The sequence below is a fragment of the Rhinolophus sinicus genome, chromosome 16 (genome assembly GCF_057876585.1).
Source record: "Rhinolophus sinicus isolate RSI-liver-muscle chromosome 16, RSI-T2T, whole genome shotgun sequence".
NCBI classification, from domain to species: domain Eukaryota; kingdom Metazoa; phylum Chordata; class Mammalia; order Chiroptera; family Rhinolophidae; genus Rhinolophus; species Rhinolophus sinicus.
Genome location: NC_142516.1, coordinates 33,121,056 through 33,140,727, shown reverse-complemented (window position 1 = coordinate 33,140,727; position 19,672 = coordinate 33,121,056). Strand labels below are relative to the sequence as shown.

The window sequence follows — 19,672 nt, the reverse complement described above, 5'->3', positions numbered from 1 at the left end:
TGCATAATAAAATATTATTTCAAACAAAATGCAAACATACTATAACATAGATGAACCTTGAAAACACTATGTCAAGTAAAAGAAGGCAGACACAAAAGGCAACAAATTGTATGATTCTAGTTTTATGAAATGTCCAGAAGCAGCAAATCCAGAGACAGATTATTGGTTGCCGGGGATGAAGGCAGTAGGAAATTGGGAGTGACTGCTAATAGGCACAGGATTTCTTTTTAGAGTAATGGAAGAAAAGTTCTCGAATTAGGTACTGGGGATGGCTGCACAAACCTATTACCACAGGGTGTACTGTCTCCACCCGGTGATTTCTTAGGCTCTATTTTGTTTTACCTTGAAAACAAAAGACTTAATTCAGTCAAAACTAGAGAAGTGGGAAGTTGTGTACCTTAAAGACTTAGAATACAAGCTGATGGGAATCTGGTTACTATTTTCACTGCTTGTAGCTGATCCAAATTCAGAGAGAGAAGATTCTGATCCAAATTCCAAGGCGCCAAACTGAACATTTAATCCTGTGACATCTGCTGAACCAGGCATTTCCACTGCAGAAGCTGGGATCTGAAAAAGCAAAGCCGCCATGTCAGGAACAGAGGTCAGGGATTCCAAGCCCCAGAGCCAAATGGCACTGGGTTCCCAGGGCATTGCTGGCAGGCCTGAGGAACACAAGGCGAAAAGGAAGGAAAAAGGAAGAGGGTTTTTTGAAATAGAGAAAAGAGCAAAGAAAAATTAAAAGCGAACAGGAGAATGGTCAATGCTACTACCTGCTTCTCAGAGCAACATGGAGAGAGGCACTGTGGTCCTGGATAAGTGGAGGAGGCGAGTGGGCCTCTAATGAAAGTACTACCTGGACAAAGACCCAATCATCCTCTATCTAGGGGACACAGCTAAAGGCAAAAGACCACCCAATTCTTTGAGCCAGATCCTGTAGTTTGAATTAACAGTCTGTTTTCTCAGCATAAATCCATTCCTTCTGATACTAACCCAGGCACTCAGAAACAGCTGATTCCTCATAAAGCAATAAGCTATTCACAGTTTCTCAGACTTACTAACCCAATGCTTGAGATAAATGTTAAAACACATCCACCTTTGGGACTGTAACTTCACGATGGAATACCCACCTTAGAAGCTGGAGGTATCCGCCGCTTAGGGAGTTTGATGTGTTTTGGCTGTGGCTGGTGGGCAGACACAGGGATGTTTTCAACAGTCAGGCTGGGAAGCTGCAGGAGTTTGTTCACAGTGGAGGTGCTGTCCCTGGGTGCTGACTCTCGGAGTTTTCCCTGGGAAGGGAAGGACTCCAACCCCGGAGGAAGAACAGGGACCGCCTGGGTCTGGTGCTGCTGTCGCTGGCTCAACTGGCTAAGAACTGGGGATGGTTCCGGCTGAGATTTAAAGTCTATGAAATACGTAAAGAGGGGGTAAAAAAAACAACAAAAAACAAGCAACAATCAATTATTTAGGCACATGGGTTAGAACTCCCCCTTCCACCATGCCTGGCAGTGAGGAGTTAGTCACCACCAGTTTCTCCCAACCATCTCCTGGCTGAATCCCCTAAGTGCCCCTCCCATAATGTACAGTATATGATAAATGAACAAGGATTCCTGAATGGGTTTGTAGCAAATTTCTTAAGCAAAGAGAAGATTCAGTTTCTTCTAAAGCACGTGGGTAGGGAGTGGGTAAGGATAGCATGGAGTTGCTATACACAGCTGGCCTTTAGCTAACAGAGAATTGTATTTTTGTTGCTTTATGGATTGTCTACTACTTTCGAAAATTATTTTATTAATTTTTTCACTAAGTAACATGTAATACTACAAAACCCAAAAGTACAAAAATATGTATGATGACTACCAATCACCCTTCCACCTCGTCCCCAGATTCACTTCACAAACACTATACCGTTTCTTGTATCTCCAGATACGATACATATGAAGATATACACACACACACACACACAACCCGTATGTGTATGTATGTATGTATGTATGTGTATATATATATGTGTATATATATGTGTGTGTGTATATATGTGTATATATGTATATGTATGTATGTATGTATGTGTGTATATATATATATATATATATATATATATATATATATATATATATATATATATAAAATCTTGCTTCCTTACAAGCCATTTAGGTTTCAGAAACTGTTCCACATTAATGTGTGAAGAGCTATTTCATTTTTATGGCCACATAGTAATCCAGTGTACATAGGTATCTTTTTTTAAAATTACTACTAAATTAATGGACTTTCAGGTCTTCCATCCAATCTCTTGCTGTGAAAAACAATGCTGCAATGACTGTATCTTTATGTAAGACATTTTGCTTAAATGCCGTATACCTGCAGAATCAGTCGCTCATTCAAAGAATAACTATATTTTAAATTTTGCAAACACTTCAAAATTCCTATCCACAGACAGAACAAATTTTTTTTAGAGATTTTATTGGGGAAGGGGATCAGGACTTTATTGGGGAACAGTGTGTATTTCCAGGACTTTATTGGGGAACAGTGTGTTTTTTCCTAGGACCTATCAGCTCCAAGTCAAGTTGTTGTCCTTTCAATCTTAGTTGTGGAGGGCGCAACTCAGCTCCAAGTCCAGTTGCCGATTTTTCAATCTAGTTGTGGGGATGGGGGAGCCCAGCCCACCATCCCATGTGGGAGTTGAACTGGCAGCCTTGTTGTTGAGAGCTCGCGCTCTAACCAACTGAGCTATCCAGCTGCCCAACAAATGCTTTTAACATACTGTAATACCAAACTTTTATCCTTCCTAGTTTAATTGGTGGAAAATGGTATAAAAGATGCAAAATAAAATGATCTAGGTTCAGTTAAGCATCATTTGTATAACTGAGTATTCTTTGCTGATGAACTCGACATGTCCATACCTCTTCGATCATTTTTTTACTTTGTTGTTGGTCTCCTTTGATTACTCTTTTTATAATAAGGAAGTTAGCCCTTTGTCTATGATATGATTTTCAAGGATTTTTTTAGTTTGTCTCTTTTGATTTGGTTATGGTGTTTCCTGTCATATCTAGAAAGGTCTACCTCACACAGAGTATATATCAAAATCTTCCTGTGTTTTTTCTCTATTATTGTTCTAGATTCACTATTTATGTTGAAGTATTTGACCCATTTGGCGCTTCAGTGTAGAGTTGGTTTTAGGGATACAACTTAATTTTCTAGCCAGATATCCAATAGCAATAAACACCTTTTCACCACTGGTTTCAAATGCTACCTCTATAGATCTTTTTCTGCAAAGGGCCAGACAGTAAATATTTTAGGCTTTGAAGGCCATCTGTTAGAAACCATTCAAACCTGCCTTTGAAGACTAAAAGTAGTTATAGACAATATGTAAATGGCTGTGGCTGCGTTCCAATAAAACTGTGTTTACAAAACAGGTGGCAGATCCAATTGAAGGTTTGCCAACCTATGACTTAGTATTACTATTTCCATCTTAGATGAATCTATTTTTGGATTGAATATTAGAGGCAACTATGAAAAAGACAGGCTTTGTAAAGAATATGGAAATAGTATGCTCAAATCTAAAAACTCATCATCACTCAGTAAGTGTGCAGGGAAAAGTTAACACAGGAAGCCTACAGCTGCTATCAGAAATGCTGGCTTGCACGACTGGCTCTTGGCTGGTATGTTCTAGGAAAGAGATGCCAACACTCTAACCGATAAAAGTGGTAAAAGTGACTCTCTGCCTTCAATGTTTGTACAATATGGTTTATGTTGAACACTGGCTTTCCTTCTGGGAATGTGAAACATTAGCATTATGTAGGCAGAGGGTGCCTACATAACCAGCCCCTCAGTAAAAATCTTGGGCATTGAGTCTCTAATGAATTTTCTTGGTAGACATCACTTCAAACCTGGGAACAGTTTCAGCTACTTCCATAACAGTAAGCCGTTTCATTCAGCAAGAAATTCCTTAATACAATGTGACACGTGTGTTGGTGGGAAATGGTGGTTTAATGTCACAAAGTCTATGGAAATATAGTTTAGAAAACATCCAACTTACACGTGGCGTCTTTAAATTCTAAACTACAGATGGTAAGGCTGGACCAAATTATGGCGGATACATGCAAATGTTAGAACAAGAAAGCAATGCAGGCGGTGTGATTTAAAATGTTGTCTACATTCCACCTTCTGTCACCACCCTATTCTAATACAGCTCAGGAAATTGTTTAGACATTTCCTCAAAGTGTTGTTTCTTTACGCCTTTACCATGCTTTCGTACATCTCTTCAAGGTATGTACTACTGCTAACAACAGTAACAACCAGTAAGTGCAGTTGTTTATACAATACAAAGCTGACCGGTTTAATTCAGAAACTCTGCAATGTTCTGCTTAAAAAAAAAAAGTCTCTGGACAAATTCCACATTACTGTTCACAAGTTAACATGCTCTGCTAATGTCTTGCAAGTCCCACTAGGGGCAAACCACCAGAGAAAATGTATACTTACCAAAATGGCTAAGGACTGAGGACTGGGTAGCTGAGGGCTTGAGGTCCCAAGAAGAAGTGGTTGTGGGGGGACTCGTACTATTCTGCTGTGAACTTGGGGTGGTGGTAAACTGGCCCAAACTCGGAGTTTTCAACTGGTCCAAAATCTGGGAGCTGGTGATGTTTGCCGTTTTTGATGGTGCAAGCTCTCCAAATCCTGAACCGAGGACGGATGACTTTAAAGGTAAAGAAAACATAAATCCTCAGGAATACAGAATTTCTACCCCTGGCTTTAAAACATACCAAGTATTTTCAAAGGATTTTAAAAACTATAACCTAGAGCAAGAATCTGAATTAGTAAGACTCACATGAATAAATACTATAGGAAATATTACTATGCCACAAGATCTCACTAAATAAACCCAGCAATACTTCCTGATTCTGATATAAGAGATTAAAGAGAAGGGAAATATTTTCTCTGGATTTTTATAAACTGATTTTTTCAAAAAGTTGTGTCACAGATTCACAAACAAAATACTACTTCTTTTTTAACTAAGGAGGAATACCATAAATTAAATGACAAAGACAAGCTTACAAAACAAAAATAGTTTTTCTTAATGTGTGGAACAGGAATCATCTTTAACGATTAGAATAGGTTAGATCACAAAAAAAGATCAGCCATGAGGTAAGCTTGCAAGACCAAAAGCAGGTCACAGCACTTCCTTAAAAAAGTTAGTATTCCAAAATCAGACACTGAATTACACAGAAGGTATTTGTGTATTGAGTAGATACCCTGGACACTGGTGTGTTTATTTCAACTATTAGGTTGGCGCAAATGTAATTGCTGTTTTGGCAATTATTTTTAACCTTTTAAACCTCAATTACTTTTGTACCGACCTAATAATTTAGATAATTAAAAACACCAAGTACAGGTGGCTCAGGCGGTTAGAGCTCCATGCGCCTAACTCCGAAGGTTGCCGGTTCAATTCCCACATGGTCCAGTCGGCTCTCAACCACAAGGTTGCCAGTTCAATTCCTCGAGTCCCGCAAGGGATGGTGGGCACCGCCCCCTGCAACTAAGATTGAACACAGCACCTTGAGGTGAGCTGCTGCTGAGCTCCCAAATGGCTCAGTTGGTTGGAGCACGTCCTCTCAACCACAAGGCTGCCGGTTGGACTCCTGCAAGGGATGGTGGGCTGCGCCCCCTGCAACTAGTAATGGCAACTGGACCTGGAGCTGAGCTGCGCCCTCCACAACTAAGATTGAAAGGACAACAACTTGACTTGGAAAAAAGTCCTGGAAGTACACACTGTTCCCCAATAAAGTCCTGTTCCCCTTCCCCAATAAAATCTTAAAAAAAAAAAAAACCACTAAATACATTCTGTAAGTATACAAAAGACAATGTTACATCTCCCCATCTATCCCTGTCAGGTCAGATGTCAAGATCTCAGGAGAATGAAAGCCTATGACTAGAGAACATAGTAGCAGACCATTATCGAGATCATTCAGTTTCTGAAAAGACAAACAAGTTCTTTGTCAAAAATAACTTTCAAAACCACCTAAAAGGTCAAAAACAGAAATGAGTTGCAGTCCCTCAAGAGCCCAGATCTAGAAAGTTGAAATAATTATTTCTGTTATCAATATCCTGTTATCAATATCAAAGGCAGGGTGTAGTACCCTAGCTGTTCTAAGGAAATCTGAATTTCCCAATAGGAGCAAAACTTTCGATCGTGGGCAGTTATTGCACATCAATCACAGAATCCACTCTTAGAACAGCCGTGCTAACATTACTTATCACTACTCCAGATCCTTGGCTCATGCTGCCCACTCCACCTCTCTTTCGTGCCACAAACCCAGCTGAAGCCCATGTGTTCAATGAAGGCTTCTCAGATGGTGCTTCTCCTCTCCATCTTTTTCCTGTCTAGTTATCTCTATCCTGCATCAGCTAATTTTGTCAAGTGTACTTGTTATGTGCTTTACAACACAATAAAACCACTGAGTAAACAACTAGCGCCTTGCTTCAGGTAACACTCAGCACAGGATTTCTCCATTCTACTTCCACATTCCAATCAACTCTAAAAATGTGCATTGGTATACATGTGCACATGCATGCACATATACACAAATACACACTAGTGCACAATTCCCAGTCCCAGAAAGTGTATTGTACCATCTCTGGCATTGTACCATCATCATCACCACCACTGTTGCTATTTACTGAAGTTTCCCACTGATTATAAAAATACAATAGGGTTGAGAACCATTGCTCTCATATACTAAACAATTCTTACTCTAGTTTCACAAGGTGTTGTTCATGACAAAAAGCAACACACCTGAAGGTCACTGTAAAAAATACTCCTGTCCTACCTATGCTCTCAGTGGCCTGGCTAAGATTCGAGCAAATCAGCAAAGACAGGACGTCAGTGTACCAGTAGCAGAGGGAAAGGCAGAGGAGAAAGCGCATGATGGCTCAACCAAAACTGAGTGGTGTTATTAGGCCCTCTCAAAACAGCAAGAGCACCATGCCATGGGCTGTCCCATTTCAAGCACTGACACCCTGTCATGCACACCCTGTCATCAATTACACTAAAAATTCCAACTTCCCAAGTCAGTTACACTCGACATGACATGACTGTACAGAGTAGAAGACAGCAATGAAAAGTTTGCATATTCAATTCTCCATTTTACTGGGGTATAGCAAATGATTTTCAGTCAGGTAGCAGGGAGATTACATCATATTCATAAAAAATTCTGTGTTACCTCATTTCAGGTAAAACGTGGCAAAAATGAACCATGAATTACCATGAATGAAAGCAGTGGATCTATGTTTATAGTCCTTCCAACCTCCCCTCTGCCAACTCACAACTGCCTACAGTTAGGCAGGGACTTCACTTCCCACGCTGCAGCTACGTTCTTTCACATTCTATGCTCTAAAGCTTCTACTCCCATCAGCCTGTTTTCACATCCTTCACTAACAATTCCTGAAGTTCTTTCTGATGGGAGCTTAATTCCCCTGGGAAATCAGAGTCCTATATGCAGCAACAGATGACAGTTTCCATGAACACATCCGTATCGTAAAGGTCTCTACTACAGTGTGGCATTTTAAAAAAAAGTGCACTAAGTTTATGGAATAAAAAACCAAAAATACAACATGGAGGAAAAACAGAGGGTTGCTAGAGGGGCGGGGGGGTGGGGATAAGGGGAAGGTGAGAGGTTTTGGGAACGTACAGAGGGATAGTGGATGGGGGGAGGGGGGTTCACACAGTGTGAGGGATATAAATGATAAATGTCTAAGTTTTGCTTTGTCTTGTGCACCTGAAACTAATTAAAAAAAAAAAAAAAAAAAAAAACCAAAAATACAAAAAATATAAGCACGTAGGTAGACTTGGAAAGAACCATTTTTGCATGATTTTAGCAAGCGAATACTCACAAACATTTGCATTTAAGTAAACTGGAAAACAAATGAAAATTTTCACGTTTTAAGTATAGAGACAGACTTTGAAATAAAACCCAAGAAAAAATTATTAAGAAAGATGCCTTAGTGATTATGACTGAAAATATTTCAACTTATCATAAAGAAATATTTTTATCTTTGTCCAGAAAACTCAGAGTAGTTGAATTCCACACAGAATCATCAGATATGTGCTTGGAAATGAACACATCATTGTTTTCTGGACTGAGATCTACTGTAGAAATTTTCATATTTAGAAAACAGTGATAAGGCATGTGTCACTCCAGAATACATTTGCTCGTGGGCACATTCCTTACAATCTCATATTGAAATAAAAGGGACTTACCAGACTCTGAGGAGAATAGGAGTTGACAGCAGTGGAGCTGCCAGTCCCTGGTGCCATCTGATTGTTGTGCTGAGAATTTGTGAAGACAAGGGCTTGGCCAAAGCCCTGCTGTTGGGAAGTTTCAAAGGAGTTGACTTCTGAGGCTTGATTGGGAGCAACAGGCTTCTGCAGCAAGGCTACCAGATCAATGCTAAGCAGACAAAAAGCAAATAAGGAACAAGTCATGAACAAATCTTACCAACAAATGAATTTAAGAAGTGAATCAATATAAAGTAAGCTCATGCTAAAAATTATTTAAGTGAGGAAAACCTGTGGAAACTGGAGTTTAAGGGAGCTAAAAGGAGGGCATCGATTGCCAAAAAAACAAACATATGAAGCCACAGAGACTGAAGCAGGACTTTGCAGAAAAGAAAAACAAAAAGGAACATTGAGATTATTTCCACAGAAATGGCACAAAGACAACTGATTTGAAAATCTAGAGCAAATGAGTCAACAATTTTCTGAAGTTTAGCTCATTTCTTTCAGAATATTTTGCCCCTCTTATTACTTGGAACCAGTGTCTCAAACTTTCCTAAAGGAGAGTGAACCCTATTTTTGGGGAATGAGGACCACAGTCATAGTAGACCATTCAAGCCGTTTCACATTTATCATAAATATTCCTGTAAGTTCCGCATTCTGTCAAATAATACATTTAGTTTTGTATAAATCTCATATAATTTTTTTCTTAAATATTCAGGAAAGAATGCACATTAACAAATACTCTGTTAACAACGACTCTTGTAATGCCCCCAGAAATATAGATACTTCAATTTGACAGCCATGGTCTAAAAACCTGAAAGCATGAGGAAGAAATGATCTTCCAGACACATATACTACCTGACATGTGAGTGAGCTCTAACTCTTCTCCACAGGACCTGCAGGGGGCACAGAATTACCTACCATGGGAATTCGCTCCACTAAACCCTTTCAAAGGCCAGTTCCCAATCACTTCTCCTAAATGAAACTTTCACCACACCAGTGAGGCAGATTCTGAGAGGTGAAATAATTCAAGACTCATTCCTGATTGGGAGCAAACTTCCTGGGCCTGAGTTCCTCTCCCTATGTACTACCACTCTCACTTTCCCATAACCAGGTTGAAGTCCCAGACTAGTATCTTGGATTCCAAGGTAATGTTCTAGCTCATGATATCTTAACTTCGGGGATACAAATCCAGGGTACTTATATTAAATATAACCCATCACCCAAAAGTTGCATTACTACAAAATACAGAGCAAGTTCTATTCCAAAAGACTGATAAGATATATGCATGAAACATTCTAAAGCACTGTCTTCTAAAAAATAACCACGAGTCCACTTATTTTTTAAATGAAAATGATCCTATCAAATTCATTGAAAAATAACTACATTGAAGAAGTTATAGCCATTTAACAAGAAATTCTGAGCAAGTCACAAAAAAATATATTGCAAGACATAACCTTTGATTGTTTTTATTTCCCTATAACAAAGTCTTATAACCATCTTATTTAGCATGAGACTAAATATGTTAGGTTCAATTCTCAGTTATCATATATATCAAGGCTTTCATCCTCCTAGATCACTGCATTTTGAAACCATAATCAAAAGTTTTTAGAGTTACTGTGAAAACTAGGATGTAAATAAATGGTTTTCAATAATTCAGTTCTGTACACATTCTAACATTTCTATTACCCCCAAAGCTCCTTTTCTGTAATCTATGAGATTACTAGATTAAAACTAGGAGAAACCACACAAAATGAGAAGTTTGTATTAACCTGAAAAGATCTAAATAAATGGTGTTATATGAAGAAACCAAATGATATTTTGTATTAAGTTCAACTGTCAAAAAACATGTTTGCAAAAGTAAAAAAGAACCATTAAATAGGTTTAACATACTCTCTGCCACAAGTTTCAAACATAATTGCTATTTTAATTCATCAGTGGATACAACCAATTAGGAAATGATGGATGTTCTTTCAGCTCACCAGGTAGGCGAGGGATAAAGTCTTGTACAGAAAGGGGAAAAAAAGAAAGAGATTCAAGAAAAAGGAAAAAAATAAAAAGAGACCCAAGAACCAAAACAATGCTCCTGGGGCAAGAAATTTCTATTGTGCTTTTGAATAACAAACAGTAGCAAAAAATGTTTACCTCTGCCCAGGTGTGACATGATTCTCTGGTGGTACAGATGAGGCAGTGAAGACCTTTGTTTCAGAAAGCTGTATGAAAGGGATGAGAAAATAATTTTAAAAATGTAAAATCAAAAACATATCAAATTCCTGACAATTTTTACTCATTGTACTCTCATTATAGTTCACCCAAAAGATGGTCTAAAGCAGGGGTGTCCAAACTGCGGCCCACAATCCATTTTTAATTGGCCCGCAGCAAATTCCGAAAATATATTTAGTTTACTTAAATAAACCAGGTGAGGCAATACGCACTTCACCTCGAGTGAGTGGCCTGGCTGTTTGTGTATTTTACCACATACGGCCCTTGGTAAAAAATGTTGGAAAAAGTTTGGACATCCCTGGTGGAAAGGGAAGGAAATATACAGGTGATTATGACAAATAATTTTCCTAAGCTGAAGGTAATTTAAGATTGATATGCCCACAATAAGGATTTCATACCAGGGAAACAACACAGTGAAGTAATCAGACTAGGGTTCAAGTCCCAGTCTCACTACTCTGTTTGCCATTACACAAAACGAGAATACCAATAAAACCACTACCAATGTCTCCATAAACGTGCCCAAAAGAAGAAAAAAAAAAGTAGGGAAGTTTGAAAAGGCAAAATAATTGACGTTTCTTTCCCCAAAGACAGACAGCTTTAGTATTTTGTTTATTAGCAATCTCTTACTAGCTATTTCCTTTTTTATTAGAAGTTTCCTTGTTGTTTTCATAAAAATAATTTTATTGAGGTATAACACATACAATAAACTGCAAATATGCAACCTGAATAATTGAGTTCTGTCATATGTATACTCCTGTGAAACCATCACCAAATCAAAGGAGTGTGAACATACCTATTACCCCAAAAGTTTGCTCCTATCCCCAGGTAATCAATCAATCCCTCCTACCACTCGCCTTCATCCCCAGGCAACAATCAATGTACTTGCTGTTACTATAGATTAGGTTGTATTTTGTAGAATTTTAAGTGTAATTTTAAAAATATGTCCTTCTTTTTGCTTCTTTCAGTCAATTATTCTGAGATACATGCATATTGTTTTAATGAACTTTTAAGGCACACGAGATAAAAATTTTTTAAATCTCAATTGATATTATTGAGAAAAAGGTAGCCTCTTTTCACATTTTCAAAGTGGGGCAAGGGCTTTTTAAAGGCTGATAAATGCTGATCTAATTAAGATACTGTAAAAAAAAAAAACTAATGAAAATGTTATTCAAAGATTTCTTTAATTCTTATCAGTTCTTAACATCTCAGAACTCTGACACACAGTATAAACTCAGACTTCCTCAGACATTAATATTCAGGCAGAAGCAGAGCAGACAGTAGGTGTTCAATTTCTGTAAAAACAAAAAGTGCTGAATTGATTACTATTTCAACAAGAAGGGCTTAATGGGGGCTAGGCTGGTGGCTCAGGCGGTTGGAGCTCCATGCTCCTAACGCCAAAGGCTGCCGGTTTGATTCCCAAATGGGCCAGTGGGCTCTCAACCACAAGGTTGCTGGTTCGATTCTTTGACTCCCGCAAGCGATGGTGGGCTATGCCCCCTGCAACTAACAACAGCAACTGGACCTGGAGCTGAGCTGCCCTCTCCACAACTAAGATTGAAAGAACAACAACTTGACTTGGAAAAGTCTTGGAAGTACACACTGTTCCCCAATAAAGTCCTGTTCCCCTTCCCCAATAAAATTAAAAAAAGAAAAAAGAAAAGAAAAACAGCTGAACCTCAATAACAACAGTAAACTTTGTGGTCTTTTAACTTGCCTTAATCTCCTGTCTTGCTCTCCAGAGCCATAGTAGCCTTAAAACTAACAGCTCACATTCAAAGTGAAGACCAGAATGAGTTGGAACTTCTTCAAAACTTTACTCCCAAAAAATTGTCATAATTTGACCTTTCTGGTTGTTCCCTATAAGATCTCACTTGCTCTTTAGGTCAAACAGACTCACCAAAAAATTTAGTAGGAAAAGCTGGCATATGAGATTTCCATAAAGGCTTTGAAAAGCACTGATTCAAATAACCACCCGTCTAGTCCAGCCTCCTCATATTACAGGTAGTAGCAGCCCAGTGACATCATACCCCAAGGACTTATGGTTAGTATGTGGCAGAAATGAAAATATAACCTAAATTTCTTAAATCCCAATCAGATGAGCATATCCATTCTTCTCCTTCCTCATACCCAACCCAGCTCACTTCCTAACAAGCCAGATACAATACTGCTAAAAAAGAAAGGAAGCATAAGTGCAGTTTGGTTCTTTGTTGTTTTTTTAAAATACTTTTGAATACAAAATGGGGCATAGGGGGAAAATAATCTCAAAATCTGGGTCAATTTATGTGATTTTGAAGGTTAATACTTGTAACTCCTTTATTTTCTCCTTCCCAATGTCTCCTGTAACTATCATGTACATACATCCGGTTCTGAACCTTCAGAGTCAAACAGAAAAATGGTATAAAACATTCAGTATTAATGATATAAAATAGCACTGGTTCAGTTACTTTTTAATTTTCAAATTAAATATTTTTATCAAAGAACAGTTTATGCTGAACCCAGGACTTATTTAAGATCAACACTACCCAGAAGCTAGTGTAGTACACTTAATAATGTCTGGAATAAATGAATACCAAAAAAAGAGCCAGTCTAGATAAGAGGAAGAAGTTGGGCCTAGAACCAGAACGACTTATCCAGGTTAATTTCAACTGTGACCCAAAACATAGAATCTCTCCTTTAATAAAAATGTTCTAAAGAATAATTAATAGTTTACAGGCCAGGGCAAAAATATCAGTTGGTTATCAGGCCAAACAAAACAAACAAACTACAAAATTTTTTCAGTCCTATTTAACACCTGGTAATTTTTAAGTGGCCACTTTGAAACCAAGTTTCTTAAAAATCTAAAAACACCAACTTCCTTCTGAGAAGCATCTGCTTTTAAAAGAAACAAAAAAACAAAACAAAATAAAACAAAAAAAACCATGGTAATCACAGATGTCTGAAAAGGAGCCAAGAACAGCCATAAGGTATCTCAGGCTTTATTCGAAATATGCATGCCCCTACCAGAAACCAAAGAAAGATGGGTCTGATCTGATACTAAACACTTACATCTTCAGTCCAGTCTTCTGTTGTCCACTCTTCCACAGAATTCTTCCAGGCTCCTGTTGACAAACAATCAAGCTTACACCACAAAGTCAAATGCCACCTAATTCCAAATGATTCCCTATTGTATACTGCACAAGATGTATCATGTATCTCATTAGCAATTTAGTTTACCATCCAAGAAATATGAGGTTCTTAATCTATTCTCAATAAAATTCGTCATGTTTTCAAATGCAACTTGGCTAGGTACTATCCACATAAACTCAAAGCAACACTTCAAATTAATTCTGCTTCAGTGTAGATCATATCTAGGCAATTCTGCCATGCATAAGATAGCATGGGCACAGCACAAACATATACATTAATTAAACAATGAGATCATTCCTTATATAAAAAATTTAAAACAGAACAGAATTTAATAAAGGCAGGTCTGCCTTGGACATTTTCGGGTGGATTACTGAATTATCAAATTTAGAGAAGTGTTCTTTTTTTTATTAGATATTAGCTCCACTGGATAGTTTTATAATAGGTCTCCAGCAAGCTGAACATTAGTCCTACTCACATAAAGGTTGGTGCTCTAATTCCTCATGAGAAGGTACAGAGGATATGCTCAAACAGTTCTTAGAGAACAATCATCCATAAAACTGTCTAAAACTAAAATTAAGGCTTTAAAGAAAAGTATTGGTGTTCAAAAATGTTGACTTTAGTACTTCGAGATTATGTATAAATATAGGCCCACTAGTTTGAAGCATATATGCAAATACATACCTACGGAAAATGGTTTTAAAAGAAAATACACCAAAATATTAACCATAACAACCCCCAGGAAGCAGGATTGTGAATGTTTTCAGTTCCTTCAATGGGAAGAAATGAGTTGAACTTCTGACCTACAATGAGGTTTGTCTGTGGAAAAGAGAAAGGGGACAGCAGGAGGGGCACACTCCTGAGGAAAAGGCAGGTGACCAGATCTAATTTTCTTGGAATCATGTCAATAACCTAAAAACCAAGCACCTCGTAAATAAATGGGTAGTGTTATGTAGGAAAAGAGTCCTTGATAGAATGCTTTCAATAGGATGTCTCTAATTTAGGATTGGTTGTGGCAAACAAATGTAGACTCCATGGGTTTATGGAGCATGGCTCCCTGTAAAGTATCATCTAAGATATGACACTATATGGGTATAAAAGGGAAACGTTTCAAACCTGCAACATGCCGTGTGAAAAACCAACGCACATTACTCAGACAGCTTGTCTATTACTGTGGATCACAGGGCATATACATTACAGGAAGGAAGAACGTGCATGCGCAGATGCACTCCCTGCTCTTGTGTGCCTTTTGTTACATGTATCCTTTAGCTCTAACAACACATGCAAGTGGACTTGGGCAGTTCAAACCCACGTTGTTCTGCGGTCAACAGCATTTTTAATTCATGGTTGGGATTCTGTATACGTGGAGGGCCACTTTAAGTTATACAAGGATTTTCCACTGTGCAGGTGGTCAGCACCACTAATCCTTGTGTTGTTCAAGGGTCCACTGTAATAGTTGACAGAGAAAGATTTCAATATCTGAACTGGCAATCTGATCCTCTGTATTGGCTCTCTTGCCCTATCTTTAAACAGTTTCCATAGTTTCTCCAGAAATGTCATAAAGCAAATATGAGTTTATGTACATAAATGTATTAACACCTCTTTGAATTAACATATTTTCTTTAACAAAAGTAGAGAGAATAGATTAAGTGAAAAAACACAAGATGCAATTAGTTAGTCCCTGTTGGAAATCAGTACTAGAACCTTGTTCTCTAGACCTCTGCACAGGCCTCTTGGCACACTGTACATGAAGCTAAATGAATCTAAAGCAAGCTGTCCACCCACCTTCCACTCTTATCTTCCTTCTGCAATGACTTTAAGTACTGTAAGAGACCATTAGCATGAGAACTGCTACCTTAAGGTCAGGGTTAACAGCCCTTAGCTTAAAACAACCTAATTGTAAATTCCAGGATGTGGGCAGTTGCAGCACAGAGACCAGAAGTCCTGTAGCTTATCTTATACTCTTTGAAGCTATGTAAGTCCTGTAGTTTATCTTATACTCCTTAAAGCTATGTAAGTCCTGTAGTTTATCTTGTACTCCCTAAGACTATGGAAAATTACTGAGTGCCTTAAGAACGCTATAAAAACCCTTAGCTTTAAGGGCTTGGGGGTCCTTGTTGAAACCCGCTGCGTCGGGCAGAGACTGGGACCCCAGCTGGCTGGAAATAAACCTCGCTGTGTGACTTGCATTATCGTGTGTGTCCTCTGTCTGTCTGAGGGGTGGACGATTCCAGGCCTTAACAGTACTAATACATAATCTCTGGTTTTTTAATGTATTTCCTTCCAGACTTTTCTCTAAGCACGTGTATAGTTTTCAAAGTTCACAACTAGACTAAACTCAAAGTTTAGTGTTCTTGGTGCCACCTCCATCCAACCTACCCTATGCTCATGTTGTCAAATTCATCATGGGAGACAGTATTCTAACTTAAAGATTAACAAATTCTAAAAAAAGCAGGTTTGAACTAAGCAGTTTTAGGAACATTCTAATCAAGAAACAGGACAATTTCTTGCCTCAAAAATCATTCCTAAAACTTTTACTTTCAAGGCATCTAAAATGATAATAGGAAACCATTTATAGTGGAATTTTCCTTAGGACCGACCTCTTCCTCAGTCATCAACCAACCAATACTGGGTTAAAAATCTACACATTAAGCATGATGCTAGGTACTGAAGTCATAGCTCATTGGAAAGCCAATTAAAAGTCTTGTGAGGGATAAATTACATGAATGATAAATTACATGAAGCTGATTAATACACTGGAAATTTAGAGGACAAAGAAATTAAAGCCAGCATGTAGGAAAAAGCTTATGGGGTTAGATGAAGCACAGCAAAAACTCTGAAGACTGGAAAAATAGCTAAATAGATAGATACATACAGAAGGGATATTCCAGGGGAAAGAAACAATGATGAGGCATTACAAAAACCTATACATAAAAAATTAAAAGCATACTAAAGTTTAAAACACTTTCTTTTCCAAAAATTTTAAGTTGTGGTAAAATACTTGTAACGTAAAACTTACTATATTAATCATTTTTAAGTGTACAATTCAATGGCATTAAGTTAAACCATACTTTCTTATACATAATATATAAAGAGACTGGCCTACCACTTAGAGAAAAGTATTATGAAAATAATTAAAACACAAACGTAGACATGCAAAATTGGGCAGGCAGAAGACTATAAACACGTGTGTGCATAGTTGTAAGAATATAAGACGTGCAACATGGTAAAGTGGTATGGCAGGCAATAGAGGAGAAAGCCACATGTCAGAAGCCAGGACCAAGTTGTTGCAGTAACCCACCCTAATAATAGACTGTAACAAACACCAGACCTTAGATAGAAGAATGCGGGGTCAGGTCCTAATCCTAGTTTGGAATATTAGAATTTTACAGTAAGAGCTTGGTCCCCATTATAGGCCCATAGACCTATATACCTCAAACATATATGAAAACTTCAATGACAATGATTTTCAGTTTAAAACAATAAATTTGAGATGTATGCTTCATGTTCAATTTAACTTGATGTTAGTATATCAAAAGCACATATAACGTAGCCATGAGGAAAAAGGAAAACGATGCAAAAATCTGTGGTGCCTTGAAGGCCAATCTGAAAAATATTGCCATAATCAAAAGCTGATAATTATTTTATCTAGTAGTTGTAAAAATAGATGACAAATATTTATCTGATTACCTAGCCTTGATGAAAATGGAAGATAGAAGATACACTGTTAGCATTTTATAAAATTCTCAACTAAGGAAATATTTTAAATAAAACATTCATACCTTTGTGTCCGTAAGAATTTTTGTTTGGCAGATTCTGAGCTACATTTTGAGCATTTGATGCCAGTTCTGTGGATCAATGTAAAATGGAAGGTTTTAACATATCACAACAATTAAGGTATTCATCAGAAGAGAAATTGGTCAGCAAACTAAACAGAGAAAGGAAAGCATCAAAGCTCAGTATACGCTATACATCTGAGGGAAACTTACTGCAATCCATACTGTGACAAGCCACTGTAAGTCAAGTATGAATCTTATTAGAAAGATGACCCTTGAACATTCAATTTGTATCAACTACTCTTGTTATTCCCAGGTTCACCGAGCTCCCTTCCCATTTGTCGAAGAGAGCATTCCAAATTATTTAACAGGTATATTTTTAAGTAAATTTATAAATAAACATTCTGACTTTCCTTCAGTCTTTCTATTTTGGCCTGCCTCTAAGGAATGAACTTATTATACTGTGAAGAGTCAGGTTTCTGGGCCTGTAAGGCTGAGGGCTGGATGCAGAACTCTGTGTTATCAACAAGACAATGCTATTCTGTGAGGCCTCTAGAAAAATAGCCAGCACCCACCCCAGCTGAACAGACATCCTTTATCTGTACTCTGCAAACACAATTTGCTTATCTAAATGTTTTTCAGCAAGGAATCTGCTACTCTAAATGAGAATGAGGGGAAAGAGAGAGAGGAAACAGGAGACAGGAGAAGGAAGAAGAAGAATAACAAAAAAGAAAAATAGCAGTTAATCAACTAATTCAAAATTATGTTTCAACACTTGGTTTGAAAATCAGTGATTCTGAATAAAGCCACTATAAACATCACATGCAGGTTTTTGTGTGGATGTATTTTCATTTCTCTTCAATAAAAACCTAGGGTTGGGATTGTTTTCTGTATGCTTTCACATCAGGAGAGTTATTTTGCCATCTTCCAACACTGGTACTGTTTTCTTTTAAAGCTATTTTAATGGATGAATGGTTGTAACCTACTGTGTTTTTAACTTGTATTTCTCCACTGACCAATGAAGATGAGCGTGTTTTTGTGTGCTTATTTGCCATCCATATATCTTCCTTTGTGAAATATCTGTTCACATCTTTTGCTCATTTTTTATTCTGAAATATAGATTTACAAGAAGCTACCTTTCACCCATTATCCCCCGATATTTACATCTCACATAACTACAGTACAACATAATAGCCAAAAATTTGGCATAAAATGTCTATATAGTTTATGTCCGTTTTTTTATTGTAGTAAAATACACATTACACAAAATGTACCATGTTAAACCTTTTTTAAGTGTAGAAGTGATTTAGCATTAAGTACATTTGCATTGCTGTACAATCATCACCATTATCCATTTCCACAATTTTTTCATTTTTTTGTTTGTTTTTAATTGCTTATTTTATTGGGTTGTTTGCTTTCTTAATGAGTTGTCTTTATATATTCTGTATACAAGTCCCTTTTCAAATAGGGGTTTCATAAATATTTCCTCCTAAACTAAGCCTGTCCTTTTTTCTTATTCTCTTCTGAAGAACCAAGTTTTTCTATTATAACTTGTGTTTATTGTGCCCTATATAAGAAATATTTACCTAATCCAAGGTGGCTAAGATTGCTCCTCTATTTTCTTTAGAAGTTGTACTTTCAGGTTTCACATTTAGAGCTATTATCTACTTGTGGTTATTTTTTTGTATACAGTATAATGCATGGCATTGAACTGTCTTGGAACCTTTGTCCAAAATCAATTTAGCCATGTATTTGTGGGTTTATTTCTAGACCTGCAATTACATAATTCATCTCGCCCTATGCTTTTTTCAATTCCACAGTCATGATTACCATAGCTTCAGAGTAAGTTCTTGAAATTGGGGAATATGAATATTTAAACTTTGCTGTTCTTCAAAGTTGTCTGAGCTATACTAGTTCCTACAAAAATTTTAGAACCAAGTTGTCAATTTACACAAAAAAATTGGGGAGTTTGAACTTGTACTAAACCTATGCCTCAACTGGGGGAGGAATGACATTTCAATATTATGTCTTCCAATTTAGAAACACTGACTATCTCCCCCTTTTTTGGGGTCTGCTTTGATTGTTCTTATGTTTCATAATTTCCAACATACAAATCTTGCACCTCCTTTGTCAGACTTATATCTGATTACTTCATGTTTTTGTACTACTATAAATGGTACTTTTCATTTTCCTTTTATTCCAATTTGCAATTGTTCATTGCTAGTCTGGAAACACAGTGTCCTGATTTTAGTGGTGTTTACATAATACATGCATTTGTTAA

The 19,672-nt window shown here is 37.4% G+C and overlaps 1 protein-coding gene and 1 non-coding gene across 9 annotated transcripts in view; both read right to left on the bottom strand.

Annotated features, from left to right (window-relative positions):
- UBAP2 (ubiquitin associated protein 2) overlaps positions 1-19,672 on the bottom strand; it is a 102,139-nt gene that overhangs the window by 17,178 nt on the left and 65,289 nt on the right. For 5 of the 8 annotated variants that reach the window (XM_088792949.1, XM_074330648.2, XM_074330645.2 and 2 more), the window contains 7 exons: positions 17,398-17,463; positions 13,538-13,590; positions 10,415-10,482; positions 8,252-8,441; positions 4,477-4,690; positions 1,128-1,402; positions 398-567 (listed from right to left, as the gene is read on the bottom strand). In XM_088792949.1, the coding sequence (XP_088649075.1) occupies positions 398-567; positions 1,128-1,402; positions 4,477-4,690; positions 8,252-8,441; positions 10,415-10,482; positions 13,538-13,590; positions 17,398-17,463 (1,036 nt within the window). The remainder of the gene's footprint in view (positions 1-397; positions 568-1,127; positions 1,403-4,476; positions 4,691-8,251; positions 8,442-10,414; positions 10,483-13,537; positions 13,591-17,397; positions 17,464-19,672) is intronic. The other 3 variants (XM_074330646.2, XM_074330649.2, XM_074330650.2) reach the window with 1 other exon arrangement.
- LOC141571438 (small nucleolar RNA SNORD121A) lies at positions 8,049-8,131 on the bottom strand. Its single transcript, XR_012496180.1, has one exon. It is a non-coding gene; the product is annotated as a small nucleolar RNA SNORD121A (small nucleolar RNA).